General features: G+C 38.8%; 1 protein-coding gene across 2 annotated transcripts in view; it reads right to left on the reverse strand.

Annotated features, from left to right (window-relative positions):
- WAC (WW domain containing adaptor with coiled-coil) overlaps window positions 1-23,301 on the reverse strand; it is a gene marked incomplete at its 5' end in the record, with an annotated part of 63,847 nt that overhangs the window by 2,138 nt on the left and 38,408 nt on the right. Inside the window, 6 exons of one of the 2 annotated variants that reach the window (XM_082480132.1) lie at window positions 1,761-1,888; window positions 5,469-5,652; window positions 13,987-14,105; window positions 19,218-19,366; window positions 20,361-20,483; window positions 22,442-22,687. In XM_082480132.1, the coding sequence (XP_082336258.1) occupies window positions 1,761-1,888; window positions 5,469-5,652; window positions 13,987-14,105; window positions 19,218-19,366; window positions 20,361-20,483; window positions 22,442-22,687 (949 nt within the window). Of the gene's footprint in view, window positions 1-1,760; window positions 1,889-5,468; window positions 5,656-13,986; window positions 14,106-19,217; window positions 19,367-20,360; window positions 20,484-22,441; window positions 22,688-23,301 lie in introns of both variants that reach the window. The other variant, XM_082480131.1, reaches the window with a different exon arrangement.

Here is a 23,301-nt window from a genome sequence, read left to right on the forward strand (position 1 = left end):
GTTTCCCAGAATTTTTAATGAATATTTTGAAACAACTTTTCGTGATGCTGAAGTGTAATGCAAGCATGTGAATGTATTAAGAAAATATTCAGGGAAAGCGGAATTTTCATATGAACATTCTACAAGGTCCAAAGGAACTTTAATCGATGCAGAAAAAGCATCTGCTTCAGCAGACTTTTGTAGAACACTTTTCCAATACGTGCCCAGTTCAGTAAAAATAAATTTTCAACTGAAAAGTAGGTGAAAAATGATTAAGATAGACACAGTGAAAAAAACATTGAACTTATAAAAAACATAAAAAAGTATGGGCATATAAAATATACCAGTCGATAAAAAGTGCTTTTTTACATGCCTGCAGTTATGGTTAAAACCATATACTCGCTTTGCCCAGAGATAAGAGTTCCCTCTTAGAACAAATCTATATAGTTCTGTGAAAAAGTGCAGAACTAATATCATCATTTAAATGTATCGGCTTTGATAATCCCATCCTTTGCAAAAGCCTCCCCCCACCAACTTGTTACTTATGCCATGTATTCCACGTCTTTGGGATTGCAGCAAAAATAAAAGATACATGTTATCATAGATTCAAAGTCATAATAGTCATTAGCCATTAATAGCTTAAGGATACACAGTGTACAAGAAACAAGGTACTATTTAGTGAGCTGAACAATGATATTCGACATGTTATTTCAGATCTAATGTGCACCCAGAGACAGAAATGAAACCTTAGGAGATTAAACCTATAAGAAACCAAGCAGTTCATTAAATATACTACAGGAATTGTAATTTATGTAATGAAGTTATGAAATAAAATTTCAGAAAGAAAGGATAGTTTCGATTCTTTTATCAGGAAAGATTTACAAATATATTACAGCCTACTTTTGAGCAAAAGATTGTTTTACTAACTGTCAGAAAGCACGAGCTTCTAAGATAAAGCTAGCTATTTAAACAGCATGCAATGCTATTAAAGCAGCTTAAAATAGTAAATCAGAATAACTGTACTCAAACTGTAGTGTGACTTAATAGATGGGATAACATCACTCAAAAAGGAAACTGAATATGAAAGTAGATTCGGGATCACGACTACTGGTGAAAAGTTTCAGCATGTCTCATAAGACAAAACTTTTCAATCTTGCACAACAGTCTTCAACAATGTGGTTGTGTATTGCTTCAATGATACACGCCACCTGCTATTACTAACTTAAGAAGCAAAGTCTACTTTGCTATAATCAACGTCTCGCTAAAGAACCCCAAGATCTTCTCAGACACCTCCTACCTAAGTAACAAACATTAATTTTTCCTTAGCTTGTGATATCAACAACACCTGGGCAAACTTGCTCTGGCTTTAGACCTACCAAACATCTCATGCAAACTGTAGTGTTTAAGACCAGTATAAACCATACAGATGTGTACCTATGTGATCTACGCATCATGTACGGACAGACATTTTAGAAGTATGCTGAACTAGTGTGAGTTAGTAATTTTTTCCTAATGCACTAATGTATCTGGAAAGACTTCTTTTCTGTCTAAGTGGAAATACATACAGAAGTTGCGTATCTGGTTCTATTCACTGGAGACTAAGAGGTATCTGTGTGGGAAACACGTAGAACGTACACAGGGAAGACAGCCTGCAAATCTGGCAAGTATTAGCATACTTACAAAGTCATCAGTAAATACAGCACATGCAAAACAATGTCAGAATGGGAATTCTAATACGACCCTGAAAATTACTGTATTGAAAATAGAGAGCATGCACTTACCTTTGCTCACGCAAAGTTGCTTGAATTTCACATACTCGAACTAAAGACCTTAAATTCTTTAATTCAGTACAAATTTCTGACATATGGACACTTCCCATGTTATGGGCTTCCTCACGTAATCTTGATGCCTGCAACGGTTGAACATAAAGGTTAGGATTTTGAATCATGCAGGGAGCTGGAAACAACTGGCTGTAGCCAGAGGATTGCTGGATGAGCGCGTCTTGAAAGAGCAAAGCACTGTAACTTCAATGGGGAACATTAAATCAGAAATACGTTAAATTCTCTACAAAAGCGCATTTAGAATCATAAATGAACAACAGCGGATGCCAAGAGACTGTCTAACCCAGGCCCATGATAAGGCAGGGATGTTTTAGATTTCCTTGATCTTAACAAATGTTTACCCAACCAACTTGAAAGATAGTACAAGACAGGGCTCCGAGTTTCCAAAGTTGTTAAAGTAGTTAAAAGTCTCTGTCCACTACTTCAACAGCAAATTCAAATTTCCCACCTAAATGAAGCCTTAGTGACAACAAAAAATTGAATGCCACCTTCTTTCCAGCTACCTTATACAGGAAAGAGAACTTTGCAACCCTTTTCAGGTGTTCTCTTCCAGACAAACTTCATTATTTTAGTATCCCCACTTAGTCAGGTGGAGACAAGCAGAAGGGTAAATGTAGAAGGCATGACCTATCCCAAACTTGTGCATTTCTTAAAGTCTTGTCAATGAATTGGATGTTCGACTCCACAGAACTCCTCAACAGCACCAGGAGACTAGTATAATTACTCTGAGGTCCTGCGTATCACACTGCAATAAGGAAAGCAGACTTCTTGCAAGTGACACACTGAAAAAAAAAGTTTTCCTGCAGTATTACTGTTTAGCAATGGTATTCTCTGCTCAGCTAGGACGGAGTTAATTTTCTTCATAGAAGCCCATATGGTGCTACGTTTTGGATCTATGACCAAAACAGCGTTGATAACACACCCATGTTTTTAGCTATTGCTGACCAGTGCTTACACAGCATCAAGGGTTTCTCCCTTTCACACTCTGACCCTCCCCCAACAAATAGGTTGTTGGTGGACAAAAGGCAGGGAGGGAATGCAGCTGGGACAGCTGATCCAAACTGACCACAGGGACATTCCATACCATACAATGTCATGCTCATGTATAAAACTGGGAGGCAGTTTTCCAGGGGTTGCCATTGCTCAGGGACTGGCTGGGCATTGGTTGGGTGGTGGTAAGTGACTGCTTTTGCATCACTTCCCACACAAACACACGCTTTTACTTATTAAGCTGTCTTGATCTCAACCCACAAGTTTTCTCACTTTTGCCCTTCCAATTCTCTCCCACATCCCACTGGGGGAGAGTGAGCAAGCGGCTGAGTGGTGTTTAGCTACCTACTGGGATTAATCCACAGCATCTGTTTAAGTACTTGTGTACTTGATTTTTCCTGCCCCAAAATAATGGTATTTAGCACAGGTCTTCATCAACTTCTAGCATTTCTCCAGTTCAAAGAAGCACTTTGTGTTCTAATTCCCTACATTACAAGTATTCTTTTCTGGAGTGTGTTGACATCCAGGAATGCCCTGGTCTCCAGTAGGACATTATTTCACATGTCCTCCCTACACAACTCCAAAGCCTTGAGACTGATAGTAAATTATCAATAATGACTTTCAAAGTACTTCTTTTGAAGCTGACCAGCCACCCATCTTAAAGTAATCTCATTTAAATGGCCTTGGAATAGTTTTTGCATACAAGATTCTTGTTAAAAGGTGTTAACAGTCTTGCTACAAATCAGGATATAATGTTTATTGCATTCCTGTATTATCAAAGCCTGATATCAAAAGAAAAAAACTAACATAATTTCTTTCTAAAAGGTTCATGCTGACTACTATCAGAGCTTTCTTTCCAGATGTTTGTAAAATGGTAAATTCATAATTTTTTCTACTTAGATATTGTTCAATACTCAAATTACCTCAACACTTACTGAGTTGAGACCACCTACAATCTCGTTTCTTATATTCCTTAAAGATAAGATAGTTATGTTGATTATTTTCCAATTTATGACATTAATGGACTGTTTTCCAGTTTTCCACATTAACTGCTTCTTATGAGTTCTGCAAGATAACTAGTGGCTCAAGAATTGTTTTAGCTACTAAGTACTGCACAGTACATTTCATCAAGTCTGACTGCTTTAACGCATACCTGTCCTGGCTCACCTGATTTATTTACTTATTTATTTTTCAGTTTACCCTGGCATGTGCTCTTATGCCCTAATTTCAATTTAAGCTATACATGTGGTTGGAAATCTGAAGAAACCAAGGCACTGCATACTTTAGCCTCTCCACTTTCATCTAGCTTACCTTCTTCACTATGTATTGCACCTATACTTTCACAAACTATTTCTTTTATATCAAATATCTGAGTTAAGTCCCTCAAATGTTCTATTCAAAACTGGTCTATAAACAACACTGTCACATGAAATTATCTGAAATAGCAGACAGGACAATACAGTATGTAACACTTGGCCCAAAGGTAAAAGTATCCAACCGAATACATGACCGCCTAGCATTAGCTGGTTTTTTTGATCTCTTTATTACTGATAGTGAGGAAAAAAATGGCCTGTAAACTGTAAAAATTTGTATTTTCTGTGTTATGTATTTTCAATTCATAACACAGTGAAAGTAACGTTATCAAAACTAAGGGCCAAGGGCATAGAGAACTGGCTGTGCTGCACCATCTCTTTAATCACATATTCCACAGCAATGGCTCAGTCATTTGGCTCAGTTAGAGGTTGGTAATGTCTTAAAATTGAAGTAAAAAAAATAATGAAAAGATACAAAACAAGAACCCCAGAAGAGTCCAAATGGGCTATCAGTCTAGACTGCATTTCTAAAACTCATCCTGCAAATTACTACCTAAAAGCTTCCAGTGTAGGCTTGAGCCAGCATGCAACCACTCTTCAAAAGACCAAAGTAAACCGGGCTAGGTAAGATTAATATCCCACACTGACTGTATCAGACAGGGTTGCCTGAGAAAGGACTTGAACTAGACTCAACCAATACAGTTCCTTTGAGTAATACATTCCAAGCAGCTGACGTGCACCCAAGCTCCCCTGTGTTACCACAACAGGAAAGGTTTCATGCAGTTAGTTATAAAATATGGATGGCAATTCTACTGGACTTCCCGTTATGTAAAAATAGCCCAAATTCAGTCTGAGCCATCATTTTAAAACCTGGGTGCAACAAACAAGGCAGAGCTCCTTTTTCACTGTGTTGAGCTAACAACTCAGTGACTCAAACTGTGGAGTTGTCTCTAATAGTTTAACTCTGTCACCTTATTTGTAACATTTTCCACATCACAAAAATATCATTATTATAAAAATTTGTTGAAATTTATGTTGTCTGTAAATTTCAACAGAACTTTGGCAGTAAGAAAATAGTTATGAGGATAGCTATTCATCCAAGAGAATTTCATAAGCACTGGTACTTTAAAAGACTGAAAACACTCAACTGCTAATAGCAATGACACGTAAAACCTGCAGGTCTGGCCTAATCTCTCTCACTTCTTCTCTTTTCTGGCTGAGGCCAAGCATCGGACTTTTAAAAAAATACTTTTAATTCCTAGAAAAAGCAACCTCTGTACAAAAAACAGATTTTAAGCTACATGTTTTGCACTCTCGCGTGGAACAAAAGCACAAGTGTACTCACTTGCTTTTCTGCGTGATCTGCAGGCCAGCCTTGAACATGCTTTATAAGATTTTCATTGAAGTGTGCTGCTAGCGTAGGTGTTAATGAACAAGTGGGTCGTACAGATGTATTCTGCGGTGCAGGTGTTGAATTTGATGCACTAGTGCTAGAGGTATGATTTGGACCTGGTGATGGGCTTCTTTGACTACTAGAAGAAAGAATTAAAAAAAAAAATGTGAGCACTTAAAAACATATGTAAAACCATAGAGAAATAAACACTTAAAATTTATTGCTTCCAGCCACAAAAATACATAAAGCACTTAAACCACAAGTAAATACTTCTGGTAGACCAAACCTGTGCCACTTTTCCACAAACCTCCTACTTGCATGGGAACTGTTTCAGTGCTACAATATGACAGGAGTTTTTTTGTTGTTTGGTTGGGGTTTTTTTGTTTTTTAACTTTGATAGCTGTTCAAGAAATATAAACTGCATCTACATTTTAGTGTTGGACAGAGAACATAAACATGTATGTTCTTCCTTCAAACAGCTGCAAATCTAAGATTTTTCAATAATGATGCATCAGATGGAGTCAAGCAGGTTTACTCAATAGAATATCGGTAAGCGCCACAATAATCATTAAGTACAAAGCCTAATGTCCTGATCTAAAAATATAGCCATATGGGTTTTAAGAAGTATAACCATTTACTAATGCCAAAACCAAACAAACACCTAGGTGACTCTGTGATACTGTACATCCTCACTTAAAGCGCTCAAGAGAACAGAATTATCACAGGAGCAGTATGTTTGTTGCTATCAACTCGACTGCTTTACTGGAACACATTCATGCTGCCGTTTTTCTGGTCAGTGTGTTAACCTGTTGCTGGAGAACAGATGCATGGAGACATGTTTAGCTGGTATGTGTACTGTAAAATCAATCAAAACCTCTGTGCCTTGGACAAAGCCTCACAGAATCACAGAATTGTTTAGGTTGGAAGAAACCTTAAAGATCATGTAGTTCAACCCCCCCTGCCATTGGCAGGGACATCTTCCACTAGACCAAGTTGCTCAAAGCCTCGTCCAACCTGACCTTGAACACCTCCAGGAATGGAGCCTCCACAACTTCCTTGGGCAACCTGTTCCAGTGCCTCATCACCCTCAGAGTGAAATTTTTTTTCCTGGTATCTATTTTAAATCTACCCTCTTCCAGTTTGAAGACATTCCCCCTTGCCCTATCACTACACGCCCTTGTAAAAAGTCCCTCTCCAGCCTTCTTGTAGGCCCCCTTCAGATACTGGAAGGCTGCTATAAGGTCTCCCTGGAGCCTTCTCTTCTCCAGGCTGAACGACCCCAACTCTCTCAGCCTGTCCTCATAGGAGAGGTGCTCCAGCCCCCTGATCATCTTTGTGGCCCTCCTCTGGACCCGCTCCAACAGGCCCATGTCCTTCTTATGTTGTGGGCTCCAGAGCTGGACGCAGTATTCCAGGTGGGGTCTCACAAGAGCCGAGTGGAGGGGCAGAATCACCTCCCTCAACCTGCAGGCCACGCTGCTTTTGATGCAGCCCAGGATACAGCTGGCCTTCTGGGCTGCAAGCGCACACTGCTGGCTCATGTTGAGTTTCTCATCAATCAGCACTCCGAAGTCCTTCTCCTCAGGGCTGCTCTCAATCCATTCTCCTCCCAGCCTGTATTTGTGCATGGGATTGCCCCGGCCCACGTGCAGGACCTTGCACTCAGCCTTGTTGAATTTCACGAGGTCTGCAGAGGCCCACCTCTCAAACCTGTCCAGGTGCCTCTGGATGGCATCCCTCCCCTCCAGCGTATCAACCTCTCCACACAGCTTGATGTCATCAGCAAACTTACTGAGGGTGCACTCCATCCCAACATCCATGTCACCAACAAAGATGTTAAACAGCACCAGTCCCAGTACTGACCCCTGAGGATCACCAGTTCTCACTGCTCGCTACTTGGACATGGAGCCATTGACCGCAAGTCTCTGAGTGCAACCGTCCAGCCAGTTCCTTATCCACTGAGTGGTCCATCAGTCATATCCATGTCTCTCCAATTTAGAGACCAGGATGTCGTGTGGAATGGTGTCAAATGCTTTGCACATGTCCAGGTACATGACAACTGTTCATCTTCCCTTATCCACCAATGCTGTAACACCATCATAGAAGGCCACTAAATTTCTCAGGCATGATTTGCCCTTAGTGAAGCCATGTTGGCTGTCACCAATCACCTCCTTATTTTTCATGTGCCCTAGCAGAGTTTCCAGGAGGATCTGCTCCATGATCTTGCCGGGCACAGAGGTGAGACTGACCGGCCTGTAGTTCCCCGGGTCTTCTTTTTTACCCTTTTTAAAAATGGGGGCTGTTTTTCCCCTTTTCCAGTCAGTGGGAACTGCCACGACTTCTCAAAGATGATGGAGAGTCGCTTGGCAATTTCATCTGCCAGTTCCCTCAGGACGTGCGGATGAATCTCATCAGGTCCCACGGACTTGTGCACCTTGTGTTATGCAAACAAACACAACATTTACATTATCTGAACGATACACCAATACACTGCTTTCCCAGTTCTACTTTGCAACTATAATTCTCAGCAAAGACTTTTCTAATTTTTACTATAAACCTCTCATGTTGATCTTGGCATGGCAGTCTCTTGCCATCCACACTGCTCAAGATTATGTTATCTACAAAGTATTCTAGCCATTGCTTTAAGCGAAGTTGGTGGGTTTTTTTAACTGCATTCCTCTAATAATTACCCTCTTGCTCCACTTTACAAGACATTTTTCCTCTCTACCTCATGATGTTCCTCGTGTATGTGAGGGGCCTTCTTAAGAGTTGCTTCTTAAGAACCCCTTCTCTTTACAAAGGCCTATTCCTGCTGCAATGACTAAAAAAGGTGGGTACTGCTTAGGTAAATCTTTGGTAAACTGATATGACTGACTAATCCACAAGGATACTCTGAATTTGAAAACACTCATACTCCACCTTACACTTGGATGGTAAGCTCTCTAGGAAAAGAAGTAGGGGTTTTTTTGTTTCGCTTGTATCACTACTCTCAATAAAGCTACGATATACAACCTGAACACCTAACATTAAGCCCATCAAGCTACAGAAGGTCCCACAAATTATGTAAAAATCACTGATACTTAAATTTGCTTTCCATGTGTCCAGAAGCCCAGGTATCAGGGCCAGCATGAACACAACATTCTCGTATCCTATGGATCCAACCACACCTGACAACTGCCAGAGCTGCAGCTACACAGTTCTGCTATGTTGAAGAGTTCATTGCTGTTCTTCGACTTCCGTATTATCAGCAATAGACAACTCCATTGTGACTTTGACCAGCATCAAAACTGCTAATTGGTATACCACTGTTATCAAACGAAGGATCAGAATGTGGGGGTTTGTCTCCTCCTTGCAAGCACTGCTGTCCAGGTGATCTGATCTTCTAGGAAACCAAAACTTGCACTGGGAGGGGTATATAACCCATGGTGGGGAAGCTTAGGAGCTGATGTTTCAGCACCCACCTTTTTCTACTCCTCCATCCCTTACAAAAACAAGGCCTCTACACTCTTACTTCCCTTTCCAGTATTTGTTCACTCACTCCCACCCCACCCACACACTCACAGAAAGGGACTCCGTTCCCTGGATCATGTGTTTTGCTAAGAAAAGGTGGGAGCAGTGCTAGTTATTCATGCGAACGTGGACAAGGACAGGTCAGGGTGGAAACAGTCTACTCTGTCCTCCTCACCCTTGTAAGGGAAGACAAAGGAAGCAGTAAACTTGAGCAGGACAAAGAACAACACTAGCACCATAGCAGTGACCGTATCTCACAGTTACAATGTTCTTCGGCACTACAGATACTGAGAAATAGTAGTACTAATTATGTCAGCACCTAGCCATTACTCATAAGATTATATTTACAATCATCCTCTCACCAGCAGCAGCTTTTTAACACAGGAAGTAATTTCAATCTATTTCTTAAAACTTTCTTACTACTTGCCTGCAAGTGATATAAAGTAATATGAAAAAAAAAAAATTGAGTAGTCTTAATTCATCACCTAACTTGCCCCCTTGAGGACTGAAAACATCCTAGCATAATGCAACTATCTTTACAGTCCAGTGCCCAGCCATTTATCCTAATCACTCACACTTGCAAAGAATTACAGCAGGCTTCCAAACAAACAGCCAACAAATTAGGTACAGCACACTGCTCTGCAGCAAAGACTTTAACCTCATTCTTTTCAGTACCCCCAAACTTGTTTAAAAGCTTAGAATTAAAAAAAAAAAATACACAGAAAGATTTTTGCAGGCAGCTTTGTTAAGAGTTGTATACGTAAATTTCCCTTCTTGATTTCAGGCAGCAGAAGTTGCAAAAGGGAATACCTAACTGGGGGGAAAAAAGTATTCTTGGGTTTTGTGCTCTATGTTCTCTTCAGTAATTGGCTCAACTACTTCAAAACCACCTACAAGTGAAAATGCTTCACTGTAGAAATGTTCAGTTGATTAGGAAAACAATGGCACATAGATTTTGAAGCTGGCGTTGAATCTAGCCATGAACGTAAAGGGCAACAAGGGCTGTACATCAGGAGCAAACAAACGGTGAAGGAACAGCGGGTTGCCCCTCTACAGGCAAGGGGATCTAGAGACAAATACATGAAGAAAGCAGCTTTGCAGAAAAAGGACCTGAGGATCCTGGTGGAGAAGTTAAATGCAAGTCAGCAACGCATCCCTGTGGCAAAGCTGGCCAAGCACATGCTGGGCCGTATTAGCAAAAGCATGGTTGAAGAAAGCAGTTCCTCCCCTCTCTTCAGAGCTTATGAGATCCACAGTACCTGGAGCACTGTGTAGCAGAAAGCCCAAAACCAGACAAGAACTGAACTGCCACATCAAAGGAATCTGGCAGAGGATCACAAAGATGTCTAGGGGGCTGAAGCACATGCCATATCAGGAGAGGCTGAAAGAACTGGGTTTATTCAGTCTGGAAAAGAGAAGGCTGAGGTAAGGGGATTGAAGGATCATCTTACTGTTTTTAACTGCGAAGCCAGGCTCTTCACAGAGATGAGCAGTGATAGGACAAGAGGCAAAGACACAAGTTGCAACAAGGGAAATTCTCATTAGATGTAACAAAAAAATATTTCACTATAAGGGTAGTCAAACATTAGAAGAAGATGCTCAGAGATCACCCAGAAATCACCCAAACACCACCCTTAGCAAACTTGCGGGTCCTACTTTGAGTTTGGGCTTGGTCTAGAACAGAACTAGAAGACCCTTCCAACCTGAATTATTCTGTGTTTCTAGGTATTCATACAGCATCAACATACTGATGGTGCAGAGAAAGGCTACATTTATAAACTAAGTAGAATTGAGGCATCACCTTCCATGGTTATTTATTCAACCTGGCTTTTCTGACTCCTACTTCATCAGTAAAAAACACCCTAACACATCAGAAATGTTTCTGAAAAATAAATAAAATCTATGGGTTTCTGAAAAATAAAGTTGTACCTTAATTATGAATAAAATATACTGCCACAAAATATCCTACCACTGCTATGTTAGCAGCAGGGGGAGCTACAAATGCAGCAATGATAGACAGTTCCATACTACTGCTATATTTTCACATGCTTCAACAAAGCCAAATACCTGCCTTAGCTGCTGGATGAGTTAAAGACTGACTACACCACAGGTAACAGAATGCTTCCAGAGAGGCAAAAACACCTGCACAAGGGTATGAAAATAGGATGGTTCTGAAATCGGAAATACACTACTACAAACTACAAAATCTTACAACCTACAGAAAATGTGAGGAAACACCTCCCCCTCCAGTAGCTTTGTATTTTCTAAGGTAAAGGAAAAATATTCTCAGTCTTTTCTGGAAATAAAGAGGAACTAGCAACCTGATGGAACTATTAATTCTGGAAGCACTCATTTAGTTCCTTTTTTAAAGCAGCCATAATTCATGCTGTGTCTTTGGAACCATGTTTTACAAAAAGACTCACTGTATGCCTACATTGCATTAATTTCCTAACTTGCATGGCTGAAATGTTCACAACTTTAAATTTATCAATAGCTAATCACATATTTCTTAGACAGCGTTTCCTCCTAAACAAGTTAAAAATAATTTTAGCTCCATTCGCTTAAGAGTTTTAGTAATAGTAAAAACAAAGGAAATCTAGTTTTGAATTTGTATTTAAGCTGTAGAAAAATGCAACCTTAATTCATAGAGCCTCTTTTTTGGATCACCTGTCCACAGTTCGAGTTGCTAAGTTGTTCATTCCTATAAAAAAAGTAAAGGGAGTTAGCCCCAAGAGCAGTCCGCGTTCTGCCTGACTGCTTTCACCTAATAAAGGAATAATCTGTTCTATATCAATTCAGAAATACTGCCCAGACACAGGAAATCTTTTGTGGATGAGTAAATCTACATCTTGAGCTGGTCCATTTCCATTCAGCTCCACTGCACTGAACAGAAGAAAATACCAGTCACACAGTTTCTTCCAAATCACTTGTTCATTAATCTTGCAAATGAGACACTTCCGAAAGAAACAGAAACGCATGAACTCACGATGCACAATAAACCACTGTGACAAACACGTAAGAATTTGAGAGATATAAGGATACTAAACAATACTAATATTATCAAAATATTTTTGATACTAGGGCGCACACGCTCCTCAATTTGTGCACTGCCTCCTGTGTCTCATCCTCAAACACAGACCGTGCTACCCGTATGACCCCTCTGCTTCAGCGGTACGTTGCTGGGACAAACTCAGCTTCCCTTCTCCAGCAAAATGCTGATGCCAAGCAAAGCAATGGTTTGCAGAGGGCCAGTAGATCTCTTAAGGGAACTCAGTGTGGGTAAGGGTTAAGCCAGAGTAGGAAGTCCTATAGCCCAAATGGAGGGGGGACACATAGTACGGTGTTATGGATTAGCAGGCCAAATGCCCCCTAGTATCACTTCACACAGACTCTAGGCCATGGTGAATGTTTCTAAGAATAAGACTATCTTCCTCAGCAAGATCTCCTATTGGGAAGCAGTGATCAGCAAAGGACAAAAGAGTCTGTGACTAAAAGCTATTCCCCAAAACCGCACCGCTCCTTATAAAAAGGTCTAGTCCCCTTATTAAAAAGATTTAGCTGGTTGCCAAACTGAATTTTATTTTTGGTACTGTAATTCAGAAAGATTTAAGCAGCACCATCCATAATTACTACAAACTGGAGCTGGTACACTATGTCTTTATTCTGCCCAGAGAGGAAAATGAATTGTAGTTTAGACATCTGCCGAAGATTAGAATGAAGTGTCTGTAAGAGAGCCAACATTAAAGACAAAAACTTCTGACTTGCTTCTGTTTGTACTCTCAAACTGATCAATATCAGCATCTTCAGTAAATCCAGCCACTGGGATAGTACCACCAAGCAAACAAACAAAAACCCCACCCCCCAAAAAAACCCAAACACAAAACAACCCCCCCTCCCCACAAAAACAACAAAAAGCAACGCAGATCTGAAAATCTAACAGTAAGTTAGCACATCAATGACATACAACAGAAGGTCCCCTTTATTATTAATCTCAGAAGGGCAGATAAAAGGACGTCACTATTTTATAATCTGGAAAGCACTATCATATAGCTTCAGGTATGCTGACAAGGAAACAGTGTTGGGTTGTTTGTTTGTTTGTTCGGTTTTTTTTAATATCATACCACACACCTTATTCAACCACTCTAAAAATCTAGCTTTTAAGAAGTGCAACACAATTTACAGGAATCCATTGCAATGATACACTTTTTTAAAAAGTCAACCCGCAATCTCCTCTTGCCACAGTTCTAGACCATGCCTCCACCACAGAACGATCTTACGATAAATCTTTTGATTACACCCCTGTAACCAGTATGATAAAGTGCACAGCATCCTACACAATGAAAAGCCCATCTTCCCCAAAGAAAAATTTCAGACAAGATACAGATTCTAAACCCACTTTGTAAACTTATGGCTAAATGCTCCTATCATGCAACATCTGAAGAGGCTTTGATATTGACAAAAAAAGTCTGGCCAACCAGAAGCATTTGTGAAACTTACTTCACATTTAATGTTTTTCATTAAAACAGCAAAATTGTCCGATACACAAAAGTTCTTACTAATTTAAAAATCAAATTACACTACAGCATGACACCACAAATGTCTAACATGAGCAAATCACACCACTAAAGCATTTAATCCCGTAACTACACAAAGAAACAAAAACTCCAAACTCAGAATTCACAATACCAGGAATCACTTGTAACATTCATTCCAGAGTAACAGGGCAGAAATATTAATTGTATTTTGCTTCTGTGAAAGGAACTCTACTGGTGGCCCTAAAATGGAGAATCTACCACATTAGCTCTGTAACAAAGATATTTACCTGCATCCTTTCAGTAGCAGCAGAGTTAAATCATGTTCAATAAATAGGCCAAAGAAGAATCCACAAATACAACACATACAACATCCACTGGATCCAGAGCAAAAACAGAGGACAGTACAGAGAAGCATTTCAATATACCTTGAGCGCTGAAGACTTCGTGGAGAGGCAGGTTCATGACCTGCCTGCTTGTCAGCTATTACTGGCTGCTGAGGGGCTGCCTGTGAAGCTGGTCCTTGTTTAACGCCTGGAGTAGCAACCTGGAAAATTCAAAACTTCATTAGATTTCCTCCACAGCAAATACCAAATGTAAGAACCAGAGGACAATATGGAAATTACAAGTTACAAGACCAGTAGGGCTTTTTGATACAAGGTCTTTTGTTGGTAGAGTTTTTATACCCTTCACAAGGTGTTTAAAAAAAATAAATCATCTGTAGTTCCACAGTTGTGATAGATAGCAAGAGCAGAATTAGATCTTAATGGTATCATAACACCTCTATCAGAAATGGAAAAAACAATCTAAAGCATATTTATTAGCCTGCTACTCCCTCTTTCTAACTGTTCTGTCAGTTCTAAAATGAATTACCAAAAAAAAAAAAAGGCACCAGTACCTTTTTGCTTTTCATTTGTGATACACGTTCACATTTAATATACTAAGACACCAGCAGTGAGATACCATGTTTTTTCTGTGAATTCCTGAACTACAAAAGGCTGAAAATGAAAAGCCTGGGAATACACTAGTGTCTAAGTTACAGTAAATGGAGTTCAAGATACTTTTTTTGCCCCATACTCTGCATACCCCTGTCCCTGTTAAAGTATGTATAAGAGAAGAAGCAGCTCCAAAATTTATTCCCCACTCTGGAAGATCAAGCTAAGAATTTTAAGGAAGAGAAGGTTCTAGGGATCCATAAAAACAAAAAACATAAATCAGGCAGCCTGTCTGGCATTTGCTGACATCAAGCTGGTGTAGATTACTAACTAGTGGTCATCTGAACCTCCAGAAATTCTCTCAGTTTCAGAAACAGACTCCTGTGAAACAAACCACAGACAGCAAGTCAGACAGTATCTGCTTAAGTAAACTCAAGGCATAAATTCATTGATTCAAATATACAGGAAATCTTAATGTACAAACCTACTTATATGCCTAAGAGGAAAAGCCACCTTTTGAAATCACTATCAAAAGCAAAAAAAAGTCTGAATAGCACATGAAAAGGTCATAGTTCTGGAAAGATAAAGGAAGATCACCGTAAGATCACTCAGTGTGTTGAAATCAACAGAATTACACAGTTGAGGAGGGCACAATAATAGCAATTCTGAAATCGATTTATAAAAAAAAAAAAGACTACCCGATTATGAAACGTATGACATGAAGAACTTTGCTATCAATGTCTGAATTTTGCTCACCCAGACATGACATGAGCAGACATAACAACTATCAAGGCTGTTCGAATAGAAGAAACAATTTCAAAAGTAAAGTCCACCAGAGATAATACAATCACCTTGCAGATCCAAACTGGAAAACTAACCAGTGCCTTGGCTTGTGAAAATAAAACCAAAAATGGATTGTAAAGAAAAACTGGGATTTGTAAGACAAACAAGCCATAAAACCTCTTAACTATTCCCTATTTTCCAAGTGTTTCAAAGACGGTAAGTGTACCAGTAACAGAAAAATACTAAGGGCAAAAGAATAAGTAATCTGTAAGCAACATTCTCACTGAGCATGACAGGTCTGTGTAACATATGCTTTACACAGTTATTCTCCAGAAATTCAGAACAGTCTCTAACCATATAACACAGGCACAGCTAAACAGCAAGATGTGATGCCTGGTATTCTGGAGTCTGTGACACCTGAGCTGCCATGTGCATATAGCACACCTCCAGGCAGACTACCAGCTTGAATTTCAAAGCAGTACAGATATGTTCATGCAGTCCTAACAGGCCCTACTGTGCAGATGGCACCACACTATTCCCAGAACCAGCCCAAGGATCTGTGCATCCGGCTCTGGGCTCTGCCTGCATGGTGCCACTTCAGCTTTCTCTACGCCTGCTGCACAGATGCACCCTAAGCCAACAAGCTCGTGCTCTGAAACCAAGTGTGTCCTGGCACAGCACCACATCCTGATTATGCGTAATTTACCTCAGACTCTTCGAGTAAGCTAACCTGACTGACATATCCAAAGGAGCACTAAAACAGATGTGGTTACACTGGAGCTATTACCACCTAAATTCTCATCTCAATCCCATTTTAGGGAATTTAATTATGCAAATACAAGAACTATCAGGAAAGTTCTTTCCCTACTGGAGAAGCATCTGCTGCTGAAACAGAATTTATTACTTGTGGGACTAACACACAAACAATTCATGTTAACATTTCAACAGTACTGTTGTTAGCACCAGATTTGGGCACCAGATTTGGGCAACACAAAACCAAAGAAAAGCTCCTGCTGTCAAGCATTACTACTAATTCTGTTTAGATAATCTGGGAAGCTACTTGAGGTACCTAGAAAACAGAAAGCTTTTATGGTTATGATATCCCCATGTAGTAAGAGTTATAAGTTCCTCACAGAGGGATGGGAGTGAAGACTTGCCAATGTATATAATAAAGCACAACAGTCCATCAGGATTAATGGCATTCTGAAGCAAAGACATTATAGCTTAGTGTGTAACTCTTAAATTTACTACGCTTAACACTTTAATTGCAAACACATTATATCTGCTTCAAAAATAAACCAGATGTGCAATCTCACCTCATTGTGCTGAAATCTTAAGGAAAGATGGTTTCTAAAACAGTAATTTCAAAATGCGTCCCTTTATAGACATCAACACTTTCAGAACTTCTATGCATGTATCAATAAAGCACACAATGCCCTCCTTTGAAAAGATCACAGGTGAAATCCTGCATGCCAAGTCACTAACTATAGGCAATCACAGAGCCTCACATGCAAGTGGAGATTCTCATACCAGACAAAGCATAAAATAACCAACGCTATTTTTATTGTTTTTTTGAGAAGTGGCAGCCTTGTTGTAGTTACGACTTACACTAAACTCAGATGAACTCTTCTCAAATGTGCATTTAGCCTTGAAGTTTGTTGCTTCTACTGAAAACCTGAGGGAAGCCTTGTGTGTCCAAAAGCATAATCAATTATACAGTTGGTCTACCAAGACAGACTGGCCCTACTTACACCACTTGCCTTGCCTTCACTTTCTCTTAAGGCATAGTTTATTACTATACCACCTACTTCATAGGTATAATGCTGGCCTTTACACCAGGTGAAAAGCAGCATGTTCAAGTTTGTCTGCACAGTTCTAGGAAAACATCTGTAGCAGGATGATAAATACTAAAGCAGCGAGGTTTATACAACAAGGAGAAATGGTTTGGGGGAAAAGAATACTGTTGAGCTGTCCTTCCTTCAAGTCTTTCAGGAAATACTGTAGATAAAGAACAAACCAAAGGATAAAGCTTTTGCCATGTTTATAACGTAGCTGATAATCAGAACCTTATTTATGAAGTAAATCCCAATCTCTGGGTTTTAGAGACCAGACCAGATCAACTTCCAATTATTGACAGTAAAAAACTTAAGGAGATTCTTTTTCATATCCTGGGATTTGAAAGTGCCAGACACCTCCCTTCTTCGTTTCAAGTCTGCTATTTGATAATTTCATTACTTGTCACCTAGCTGTGCGAGATGACCACACAGATTCAGGGCGCACTCCAAGGGCAGAAACAAAGAAAACAAGCACGATTAGTACACGCATGAGGCTTTCACAAGTCATTGTACCATTGTCAATCACAACAAACTGGGAGAATTTCTTGCGTTTTCTTTGTACCCATGAAAAAATTCAAATGTAAGAAAATGAGGCATTTAGACTAGAATGAGGAATGCAATCTGTCCTCCTAAAGATAACAAAAGCATTCCTTAAAGGCCTTCAAGACATAAGAGGTTCTCTTGCGGGGCGGGAGGTGTGTCAAACAAGACTGGTCTCACCCCAAAGTCTAGAGTCATGCTTCTTACGCTGATAAGATACTACATACACTGAGCAACATACTGATAAGACTGGGTTAAAATCTGAAGGTCTCAATTTAAAAGAAACATTTGTAAAATGAAGAGACAGGACAAGTTCCCATTGCATGACAAGAGTTCCCATTGCGTGACAACAGTAAACCTCTAGGAGAGGTTCAAATCCTCCTCAATGAACTTCCATTTTTCACAGCCAAAACAACACTATAAAGTGCTAAATTTTTGTTTGTTTTTTTTTTTCTTTTTCTTTTTTTTTTTTTAAACTTGCCTAGAAGGTACAAGAGTGTTATGCCCTGCAGCTCTACCTATCACTACAAAACTATCTTGAATTTAAAAGGTTACTTTCCACCAGAGGGTGCAAATCAATAGCCGTGCCTTCAGTTTCCTTTAGTAACAAAATCCTTCTTCATAATAGGTCCTTTAACACAGGATCTCTTTCCACCTTTGCTCTACAAGAATCACAAGTCTTTAAACAAGGAAAAAGAAAAACCCTTAAGAAAAAAGGAAGTTTATCATGAATGCCTCTAATTACATCTACTTTCCCCACTTGTACGCAGCAAAACAGAGCCTCTGATCTGCTGGACAGAGCAATTATATAAATAAATAAATAAAGAACCTCAGCTTCAACTGTATTTATTCCTCAATATCGACACTTGTAGGATATGGAATACTGAGCTCAGATTCTGCAAAAGACATTTCTCCTCTGAAGAGTGACCCACCAGAGGGATCGTACAAAAAAAAAAAAAAAGTAAAAAAAGACAACTTTATGTTTTCTACTTCATGCTTAGTAAGAACCTTAGGAGCTTATTAGTTAACTTCAATTGATGTTTCTCAGTCACTGATCCAATTAAGGAATTCTGAATGAATGGGGGTGAGGAGGCAGGGATGGAAAGGAACATCATGTTTTGACCTTGTAAGTACCCAGAACATTTCTAAACCAAATTTGAGACTACATCAAGTAAACTTCTTCAAGAATTTTTCTCCCATTCTAACAGTCGTTTATTGGCTAAAGTCTGGAGAAATGTATTAGCTGTTGCCTTTGGACTAAGTTTTTTTTTGTTTCCATTTAAATACGTTAAAATACTGATCTCTTGGTAATATCTCCAGACAGCACAAGATTTTCTTTAATTCTGTGCTAGCCGAACTGTAGTAGAGTTGTACTGCAAAAATACAGCAAAGTAGTTGCTTCCAGTTTTTTTGTTTCTATTGGGAAAGATAACATAGGTATTTCATCATCCTACACATAACTGCTAGCACACAGATACTTAATATTACCTACATTTAAGTAACAATACTTAATTTTACCTATAATGGTTTCTTACTACAATATGGCATACATCAGAAGGACCTTACCTTCTGCTGCGCTGATACTGGTGGCGTAGTCATCAAAGGTTTAAGCGGAACGGTGTTAGTCTGAGGCGTGCTTATTCTTGGAGATACATATGATCTTGGCGATGAGGCATCAGATGTTAAAGACATTGGAGACTGATTAGATGGCTGAGCTGTAAAGGAAAAAAAAAAAGTTGGGTTTGATTTTTTTAATAAAATCATATCCTATCTTAAATGTGAATTAGATTTTGTTTTGGTGCTTTGCAATATGCTGTATTAGACAATATACAAACATACTCAAGGTGAGACGGTTGGGGAGGTGAACAACTAGAACAACAAAATGTTCAACAACAATCCTAACTAAAGAATTGTATTTTCCCCAAACTCTCCACTTCTAAAACTTGAGGGGAAGAGGAAAGAGAAGAAGCTATTATGCACTGCTTTTTACACATGTAAAGACTAAATTATTTTCACTTGCAATTCCTAATTTAGGGTGCTCAACTCTAACCAAAAGAATGCATGAACCTATTTATCCATTCTAGGCATCTACCAAAAGCCCCACCCATGTTTTAGTTACTGGTTAAAAATTAACATTAGAATAATATTGCTTACCTACTCAATAACATGACTGCATTTATTGTTTTGGTTTAAGTTTCTAGTTTTATTAATTTACGAAACATAATATATTGAAGATACCCGAAGGAATCTATTTACAGAAGACAAAAAACCCCACCAAATAGAATAAACTTAAAAAAAAACTTAAAAAGAATTTAAGGCCTCCCCCAAGAGTCACAGTTGCACAGTATTACAAGAAGGGTGTTCAACCAAGAACATTTGTGTTTCATACTGAACACCAAATAAGGTCTAATTAAGGCTCAGAATAAATTGAGAGGGTCTCGCACATGTTTCACACTACTTATATAGAGTTAGTTAACATACAAAGAAAATCCCAAAAGGCGAGACAGGGAAGCACATTTACTTAGTTGCTTGTCATCTTCCTGCTCCCCAAGTAATAATTTCTTATCCTGTCCTTGGAAAAAGAAGTCATTCAACATCCTCTACACCAGATGTGACCAAAGATATGACCAAAGACAGCTTCTACAAGTTTCAGCCTTTATAAAATGCAACGTAACAATTTTACATAAGTGAAAAAAAGACTCTGAATACCTTGTGTAGACAGTTGTGCAGCTTGAGAAATTAGGGAAGTGATATTGAAAGCAGATGGTCCAGCAGTAAGAATTTTATGGAGTATAGACTGCAGAGAGGCTTGTGTCACAGCTGCTGTTAGAACTAAAAACAAACATTCTGTTTTACTGGCAATTCTAGAACATCACTTTAAACTGTTCAAACTGGCTAAATACATTTAAGCTTTCTGATTTTAATCCTATATCCACAACAGACGAAAAAGCCACCTGAACTATTTTTCAATTACTTGAATTCAATTAATGAACGCTTGGCATGACTAACCAAGTCCTTTATTTAGTTGTTTTCTCTGAGACAGACACTAAAAAAAAAAATCTTTTAGAAAATAACTCTTCAGCTTGATCTTATGGATCAATAAGAATTCTTGTAAACATAAAGAGAACATTTGTTCAATTTGTTATTTTTTTTTTTAACTACAATAATTTAAGAAAAAAAAGAAAAAAGCAAAACAGCAGTACCACTTCAACTCACTAAAGAGATGGGGCGGGGTGGGAAGACTTCCTGTTCAAGGAAAAATAACATATCTTTCAAGTTTAAAATCCAGACACTCCATTTTAATTCTTTAAAAAAATATAACATATCTGTTTGGAGTTTAGCTGTCCCATCCCCGACTCCTCCAGTAAAAAATTAATCATTTGCAACCAACTGTTTTAAAACTGCACTACACAGGAAGAGCATCTCATAGTATGAGCCAATGAGACCCAGCCTCTGAACTAACCTTTTCAAAAAGGTCTAGAGGCTCTGTGGGATACTTCCTGAACATACACTACCCATGCACAACTCTGAAAAAACTGACTCACCAGCACAAATACAGAATAACTCTGCATCATGTGCACAGTAACAGCAGTCCTGCTGCGCAAGCTGAAGTCACTCTGCCTGCGTGGACCTGCCAGCCAGGCCCTCACGCCATCAGAACAATACTAAACATTCTTGTTCCAAGACAGACACATCTGCTGCTCAGACATGGCAAGAGAAAATGACTAGGAACTTAAATTGGCAGCTTTCTAATAAAATACAATTAGAGTCTTGATTGGACCTTTCATTTTTTAACCACAAACAACCACGATACTCCTACTTTTTTAGTCCAACTTACTGCACTACAGTTTTAAAAGCTTCTCCCTGCACAACAATTATTTACTCACCTACCATTACTGAATGAAGCCATAATATTTGCTGATTAAAAGGAATTCAATTGACAGCTTTTCCTTATAAATAATCGTAATGTACAGTACCATGAAGTCAAATTTTACTATTTTGGCTTTCAAGGTTTGCACTTTTAAACAGTTAAAGATAATTAACTCTGGGCACTACATGTAAATCACTGATCAGTGTGCAAGAAGTTCAAAGAAGCAAACAAAAAAATCCCACACCACTTTCTTCACCAGTAACCTGCCACGTGCAGACACCATGTTAGATAAAATTACATTCAAAATGCATCAACTCTACATGTTTTTGCAGTGAAAGGCGTTATAGTTAGTTCTAAACTTTCTTCTAATAAACTAGGCCAATGTGCCAAAAATCTAAGGGATACGCTGATTACATGCACAAAATTTAACTTGCTAGCAAAATTACTGATATGCTATCTTTATTCAGAGAGGCTAACATGTTCTGTTAAAGAAAAAAAGTTGATAGGCAACAAGATTTAAGAACCCCTAGAAGTTTCAGTATTTGCAAACACATATTATAACAGCAGCACAAACTACAGAAAACAAAAAACATCGCACAAAACAAAAGAACAAAAAGCTCTAACTAAATTTTGTGCAACAAATGAATGCTGATTCAGCGATTAAGCCACCAGTCTCAACTAGACTGCTCACAGACATCAGCATTTATTAGCTTAACAGCCTTAAACTTTACTTGGCTAATTTAAAAAGGTTTCACAAAAAAAACAAACAAACAAACAAACAAAAACAATCCCTACTTTATCCAGGGATTCATTTATTCACTTTTCTTTTAAAGTAAGGCTTACATTTACTAGATCTTAGTATCCGACAATATACTAATGTGTGTAAATAATAGATTACATCACCTTTAAGAATCCTTACCTTCGTTGATTTTGGATATATCTACGCTAGAATTATTAAGCTGCAAGGTGGCTTGCAGAGCAGGCAGCAGCTGTCGAAGGAGATTTGGGTCCTGAAGTAACGGAGGAATTGGTGATTGTGGGACAGGTGAGACAGGAACTGTAGGAGCAGATGAAGCAGGCGCAGAAGTTGGGTTCAGTCCGGAAGCAGAAGATGTAGAAGGAGTTGTGCAAGAATGGGATACAGACTTGTCCACAGATGCAGACTCTGAACAGGAGACAGACAGTATTTTTCATTTCCTCCAATATAACCTGACAGCTTCTCACTAGTATAATATTCATATTAAATTCAGAAGATCAAATGCTTAACTATTGTTATAAAAGAAAAAAAAAAGAATATAACAAAAATTGTAGATATTTGATATCTAGTGTAATTTACACTATTAATCTAATATTTATTAGGAGCACACACACACAAAAAAATTTCCACTTCAAGTTATTGGATTGAAATCTGCCTGTACTACAAATGGGAATTTTTTTCCCCCTAATTTTTAGGACAAATGTGGGCCAAAAATTCCTTAGCGACTTTTTCTTTTACTGTGCACATACTCATAGTCTATGTTTTTCCTCATGATTCCAACCTTCCTTTGGAAAATATACTATGAACAAAAACCTTATAGCCCATGGACTTTACAGATAGGCGAATACGTCAAATTTGAGAGGAAAGTACAAGCCATGCTTCATTTATTCAGAGACCAGACTAGAAGAAGCTACAAAATAAAGACCAAGTCTATCATACTCAATCCAGCTACATTGCTCAGGATTCGCAGACAGGATAGTGAGTTGTACTAGAAATGTAAAACATGAGCCGTTAACATCCCC

The sequence above is a fragment of the Vanellus vanellus genome, assembly GCF_965231255.1.
Source record: "Vanellus vanellus genome assembly, chromosome: 2".
Taxonomy (NCBI): domain Eukaryota; kingdom Metazoa; phylum Chordata; class Aves; order Charadriiformes; family Charadriidae; genus Vanellus; species Vanellus vanellus.